The sequence below is a fragment of the Hippocampus comes genome, unplaced genomic scaffold (assembly GCF_001891065.2).
Source record: "Hippocampus comes isolate QL1 unplaced genomic scaffold, H_comes_QL1_v1.1 scaffold185, whole genome shotgun sequence".
Classification (NCBI taxonomy): Eukaryota; Metazoa; Chordata; class Actinopteri; order Syngnathiformes; family Syngnathidae; genus Hippocampus; species Hippocampus comes.
Window position 1 is genome coordinate 232,896 of NW_017805931.1, and position 6,814 is coordinate 239,709.

General features: G+C 47.5%; 2 protein-coding genes across 6 annotated transcripts in view; both read left to right on the plus strand.

Moving 5' to 3' along the window:
• Positions 1-3,863, plus strand: part of ctdspla (CTD (carboxy-terminal domain, RNA polymerase II, polypeptide A) small phosphatase-like a) — a 20,549-nt gene extending 16,686 nt beyond the window's left edge. For 2 of the 5 annotated variants that reach the window (XM_019890038.1, XM_019890039.1), the window contains 4 exons: positions 358-414; positions 1,437-1,529; positions 2,169-2,354; positions 3,102-3,863. In XM_019890038.1, the coding sequence (XP_019745597.1) occupies positions 358-414; positions 1,437-1,529; positions 2,169-2,354; positions 3,102-3,227 (462 nt within the window). In that variant the 3' untranslated portion in view covers positions 3,228-3,863. Of the gene's footprint in view, positions 1-357; positions 415-1,436; positions 1,530-2,168; positions 2,383-3,101 lie in introns of all 5 variants that reach the window. The other 3 variants (XM_019890041.1, XM_019890042.1, XM_019890040.1) reach the window with 3 other exon arrangements.
• Positions 3,864-4,069: 206 nt separating this feature from the next.
• Positions 4,070-6,814, plus strand: part of vill (villin-like) — a 13,452-nt gene continuing 10,707 nt past the window's right edge. Inside the window, exon 1 of the mRNA XM_019889963.1 lies at positions 4,070-4,076. Coding sequence (XP_019745522.1) covers positions 4,070-4,076 — 7 coding nt within the window. The remainder of the gene's footprint in view (positions 4,077-6,814) is intronic.

Genomic DNA, 6,814 nt, shown 5'->3' on the forward strand with positions numbered 1-6,814 from the left:
GAGGGGGCATCGGTCGGAATCAAACTGGCCCATTCTCCCGACGCCAAGGCAAAAGTGAGTCGGTGCAGTTGCAGACATTGTGGCCGTTTGAAAACGAAAACAAAAAAGAAGGAACAAGGCTTCGATAGTCACAGTGGCTGCCCCTTCAAAGCTCCCGACTTGCGGGCAGCTCTCCATTTGCATCGAAGGAAGCGATGGGCTCCCATCCAATCTCTTCTTCTCATCTCGCGCCCGTGCACGTTCCCGCGCCGCGTCTCCTCCGTTTCCTCCTCGCTGGCGTTTCTCACCCCGCCCTCGACACGCCTGTGTGTTGATGGGCTAACGCGAGGTCTTCTTTGCCTTGTGTGTGCCCCGCAGCCCATTAGCAACGCAGACTTCATCGTTCCGGTGGAGATCGATGGAACTGTTCATCAGGTACGCGCTCACGTGCACGAGAAACGCATTTTGTTGTTTTCCCGCCATGCGCTGAGACAAAGTACAGCAGACGCGTTTCTTCCAAGCGCATCCATGGATCAGCGCTTCAACTCGCAACTTGTCAGGGAGCGTGGATTGATTTCCTCATTTTGCTCGCTTCATGGACACCAACTCTTGATTTATTTATTTTTTCTTCTTCAAAATAGTCATGTTTGGTTCACTTTTTTAAAATTTGAACTTCTATTTTTTTTTTGGGGTCACTCTTCAATGAATCTTTTCCATTTTATTTGAACTTGAAATATGTGGTTTATTTTTCTTTATTTACAAATCATTGATATTGTTTATTTTTTGACTCTTTATTCTTTTATTTTGAAATTATTTTTCTCATTTTAAAAATGTGTTTATTTAATACAGTGTATTTTCATGATCTCATATTTTCATCTTAATCGGTTTTATTTTAGTCTTGCTAAGTTTCATGTATTTGCTCTCATGTGATTCTTTTACTTTTCATGGTATTTTAATCCATGTTTTAGTTTCCATTATTTGTAGTTGTTTACTATTGCTAATTTGATTTTTTTCCTCATTTCTGTGTTTTAAAATTCTTTTTTCCCCCCCAAAAATGAATTTTTTTGTCTTAATTTGATGTCTTCATCATGCAGGTTTCAAATTATTATAATTTTTTTCCATGTATTATTTGAGAACATTTTTAATTCACGTGCTATTATTGTGATTTTTGTTGTGCTATGTTTTGAAATTCAAGCGAACGGCTCACGAAGCAGCGTAGAATGAGAGGCGTCGTGAGGAGCGGCCGTCGACGCGCGGCTGCGACCTGGTTCAAGTAATCCAGGATAGGCTTTCTGCCTCAAACTCGGCCTCTTCTCGATTACTTGCGCTCGGGAGCAGCGGCTATTCGCCGGAGGACACCGGAAATGTCCCACATTGAGCAAATCCAGATCCGCATTCCCATTTATGGTGCGAAATGTGATGGGAGTTTAAAAAAATATATCTTATCTGTTTTTCAGGTGTATGTGCTGAAGAGGCCTCACGTGGACGAGTTTCTTCAGAGGATGGGGGAGCTGTTCGAATGTGTCCTCTTCACCGCCAGCTTAGCCAAGGTCAGCGCAACCAGTCGCCTCACAAAAAAACAGCTGGAAAAATGTTTTTTTGTTTTTTTTTTTTAATGCCTCAATCCTAAAACGGCCCATAGATACTCACTAGGACGGTAATATTGATGATGTTAGCGATATTTTGGCGGGATTTGAGGTCGACTGTTCTGTCGCGGGAGGGTTAAATTGGACATTTGGAAAATCCAGGAAAAAAAAAAAAATCAAGATTAAGGAACAACTTTAAAAATACTTTGCTACTCGTAATAATTTCAAATGCTTATGGTTCGCTATTTTTGGGAGGGGGGGTAATTGGACACTGCTGTACAAAATATTAGAAAATCTCGCTTCCACAATGTATTAAAATGAGTTAAAACTGCAATCTACAACATCCAATTTTGAATTAATTTTTTTGGAGGGGGGAGAGGGGGAATTTTAATCCTGAGTGTGGGGGGGGGAACGGTGCCATCTGGTGGACAAATGAGAGAAAAGCCTTCCATTAGAAAGCCAGAAAGTGAAGCGAGAAAGAGACGTGGCCCGAGTTCAGCCTTTTTCGGGACAGCGCTGAGCACAGTGGACGGCTTGCCATGTTGTCAGGTGCCAGGGCGCGCCGAAGGCCAAATCTCTGACTCGGGTGTGGCCTTTTTCCAGTACGCGGACCCCGTGGCCGACCTCCTGGACCGCCGGGGCGTGTTCCGCGCTCGTCTCTTCAGGGAATCCTGTGTGTTCCACAGAGGAAACTACGTCAAAGACCTCAGCCGGCTGGGCCGGGAACTCGCCAAGGTCATCATCGTGGACAACTCGCCCGCCTCCTACATCTTCCACCCCGAGAACGCCGTGAGTCGATCGCACGCGTCGAGCCATGGTGGGCCACAAGAGGCTTTCGATTTTCAGGGGCGCCCATTCCGATATTTGGCAGAGCCGCGCTCTCCTCACCATTCATTTCAATTCTCGAGAATGAATCAAAGAACTCCTTTTTGGGCTCGCTTAACGCGCCGAGGCAGAAGCTTGGACGGTTTTGCTTGTCTTTAGCAGTTGTTTAACTTTGTCTCCGTTTTACGTTGTAATCTGTTAATGTGTAAAAACAAACCCACAAAACCGTAACTAAAGATCGGCCCGAATAGTGACTTTGCGGCTAGACGGCGAGCGAACCAGTCAAGAAAACTCTGTACACGAGACTTACTTGAAGTTCTCTTGCCCTTCAAAGTCTTCCAAGGCTCCAGCGTGTGGAGACCACTCACCGTCCGTCGTCGAGGAGCTGTTCGGAACCAGCTTCGACGAAAACTTTTTTTACACAGGAGAAATACGTCAAAGATCTACTCTTGCCAAAAGATGCGCTTACATTAAGGCGAAACGATCCACAAAAAAAAAGAGCTCTTACTCTCACTTTTTTTTTTTTTAAACTCCCAAAGTTGTCACAGTTTTCACCATGACAGGCAATAATAAGCAGACTTATTGATGATCGAATATGAACGGCTTTCCCCTTTTTCAATGAACACATCAAACTCAGGAAATGTCGACTGTCGTGACCGATGGCGAATCACTGGGTCTTTTGTTGAGTTTTTTTGGGGGTCTGTCGCTCAGGTGCCGGTGCAGTCGTGGTTCGACGACATGGCTGACAAGGAGCTCCTGGAGCTGCTCCCCATCTTCGAGGGCCTCAGTCAAGAGGACGACGTTTACAGCCTCTTACAGAGCCTGAGGGACAGGTAGCAGGGTGCCCCACCTGCCCCGCCCCCCAACAAAAGACTCCCATGTCCATACTCCGTGTTTCTAAGGAGACGAAGAAGACGACGACATACTTAAAACAAGTACTTTTTCTATCAAATTCATATTTTAGTTACCGGGGGGGGAAAAAAAAAAGTCTTTTGGCGTGGGGAGGGGGGTTGTTTATTTTTCTCGTGCAAGATGTTCCTCGGTCTTCTCTTTCAGAATGAAGTGCCTTCATTGCTGTGCTGGTTTCCTCATGTTGGGTAGGGGGCGCACTCTATGACCCCAATACCTCCCTCATCCACCCGTCTCGCTCTACCCCCACAAAAACCATATAAACTAAGCGCTACTCTGAGTGATGGCCACACTATTTAACAAGAATTTGTGACCCTTTTTTTCTTTTGTAGTTGATGGATTGACTTAATGACGCGTTACTGCTTGGAGTGATTTTGATGAACATCAGCATCCACTGAGTCAATGTTGCCGAGACATGTATTGATTAGCCTAGATGATATCAAATTGTATTTATTGGGGTGGGGGGTTCAGCAAAAGGGTTCGGGTGCATAGTAATATATTGACAAGAACAAATGGAAATGGTACTGTACAACATGATTAAAGCTGCAAGTTTGCACACACTCACTTTGCGTCCTGCTGCGTGAGACTTTTTGAAAATGCCAACTTTCTTTCCATGATCAACTTCATCTCGGAACCTTCCAAGCCCATTGCCTTTATTTCTGTCATCATTTATTCTTTTTTTTTTTTTTTGAGGGGGGTGGGGGGTGCTTTTGCTACTACGACTTTCTTTTTGTCAAATTCCAACTTCTTGGAAAAGTACAACTTCATTCATGTCAGGTAAAGTTGTTTTTGTCTCGCTCCTATTTTTAGGATTGAGTAAAGAGTTGGGACTTTGGTTTTGTGAAATTGAAGAAACTGATTTCACCATGCAAGTTTTCCACTTTTCCCTCCAAAAAAATGCGAACATTGAAAATCAAGAAAGATTTTCTTTTTAATCAAATGAGAGAGAATATTTTCTTTTCCTGTCCTGACACCCGCAAATGTTTCTCCTAAAGTGGAGACTTTTTTTTGCTTGGGGGACAGAATGGATTCCTTTTTATTCATGCCCCTGGGGCTACGACCGCCCTCCCCGTCCACCCCTTTGCACGCCCCTGCCTGACTTGTAAAATGTATTTCTCTTCAATCCAGACAAGTTTGACTTCCACTCATGCACTTTGCTCTCAGAAATGTCACTTTGTTGTCATCAAATGATGACACCCCCCCCACCCCCCAACCCCTCTGTTGTCATTTTTGAAAGAAGCAGGACTTCTCAGGTGTGTTTTTTGCAAGGCTCTTTGCGCAATCCGTGATTATCCGCTAGCTTAAACTCCTCATGTGATATGCGAAGGGAACTTTTAGCTTTGGCTCTACTGAGCCCATTGTGGGATTTTTGTTGCCCCCCCCCCCCCCCCCCCCCCCCCCCCCCCCCGTGGTCTCGTGCAGGCTTTTCTCTTGTGCGCCAGACATGAAGTGAACGCACCTTCACCACGAGGACGGCATCCGGGAAGGACAAATCGGCAAAGCTGGTATGAAACACTTTTTTTTTTTTCTCCCCCCCCGAGCAAACGTGGTCGTTGTCACCTTCGGGACGTGCGCGAAATAAACGGCGTCAATTTTGCGGAGGCGCAACGACGGCACCGAAAGGCCGTCACGCGACTTGAATATGACACCCGATGGCCAATGGGGGGGGCAAATGTTCACTTTTGCGTGCCGAGTTATTTGGAGAGGCCGGTAAATGTTGCGCAAAGTTGGACGCTAATGATTTAACGTTGCGTTGCCATCCATGTCGATGCGCAGCGATTGTGATTCTCCTCGCTGCTTTTCTTCCATTGGAGCTCGCGTTTGCAGCCCCGTCCCGCGCGAGATCGGCAGGAAGGCAAATTGCAGGTGTGTTGCGGGAGTGGGCGTGGAAGCGAATCCGCTCCAGCTCCCTCCCGCACCCGCACGCGCACGCACGCACGTCGTGCCTCGCGCGCATCCACGAAGCCCTGCCAGCGATTGGCTTTTTCCAACGTGCGCAGGCAGCTTCGAAGACAACGAGGTCGCTTTTGCTTTGCTCCCGGTGCAAAGAATATACGGTAGGCTTTCCAAAAAGTCCAAATCTTTTCTGCCACTTGTATTGACGTTGACATTTTGGGGAGTACTTTTCAGTCCATTCGCGATTCTTCCGGCGAAAGACGACAGGCTCGTGTGGCTTCATTGAAGTGGAACCGGTTCGTCCTGTTGCACGAATATGGATTTAATTTATTTAGCGCCACCCCCCACCCCACACCCATGTGTTGAATGGCTTCAGTTTGCAATCCCAGCCGCTCTTTTGTGCGCGCTAACGGCGAAGGTCAACACCACTTGATGAGCGAACGGTTTCCATCCCGTTCCGCTGGGAAGGTCAACAGTCCACGATGGACTCGGGACTGTGGTTGGGAAGTCAAACAACAAAGTCACTTTGTTTTGTTTTTTCCCCGTCGTTAAATAAATTATTCGCTGGAATTTATTGTACGTCGACAGATTCGGTGTCTATGGACTGCACACACGCGCACCTATGCGGAGACACACGCGCATACGTACCGCTCCTACACATGCAAAGTGGAGAGGGGTGTTGGGAATTGTTGTGAGAATTTTTCTTCAAATACTCCAACAAATATAGAGACGTACTTTGTGTAAGTATACTACTGGAAATGTTCCCTTCATGTCAAACAGGGAAGGGAAGGGTGTGTCTGCTACTTATCAAGTCCAAAGTCTGTCCGTGCGCCAACAACGTTCTGGATGCAATGAGTAGTCTCTCCCCCTCCCCCTCCCCGTTGCAGCATCCCACATCTGCCACCGAGCTAAATCATTTCAGAACTTAGCCCGCGAACCGATTTCTTTTTTTTTTTCATGTGAAAAGAGGTGACCAAATGTTGCCGAGTCGGTGTCTGGTATTGAATTGGATTTCAGGCACACTATGTTCATATGGGGGGTGGAAAATAACATGCTGGCGTTGTAAAACTGTCAGGCGATCAAATCACTCCTTTTAGCCTTTGCTTTCGGCTGTGCCCCTTCTCGTTTCATTTCACTTGGTGCCGTTTTTTTTTTTGTTGTTTTGAATGCTCTGAGAAGACAGCGGTTCGCTGGGCTTCTCGCGGAGGCCCTTTTTTTGGGGGACACCGCCGCACCTCGCCCCCACTTCGATGGCCGCCTGACGCAACGTGCGCGACGAGGGCGCCCGCCCGCCTTTTCCGAGCTGCCGCATTTGCATTCCGACTTTGCCTTCCGCGAGTCGAGCGGTCATCGGCGGATGTTTGGTTGTTTGAACGCTATCGCTTGGCCTCATCTCCGCCATCTGTTGGCGCCGGGCAATCATCGGAGGAGGACGGAGGGCCGCCTGCCGCAACGTGCGCGACGGGGGCGCCCGCCCGCCTTTTCCGAGCTGCCGCATTTGCATTCCGACTTTGCCTTCCGCGAGTCGAGCGGTCATCGGCGGATGTTTGGTTGTTTGAACGCTATCGCTTGGCCTCATCTCCGCCATCTGTTGGCGCCGGGCAATCATCGGAGGAGGA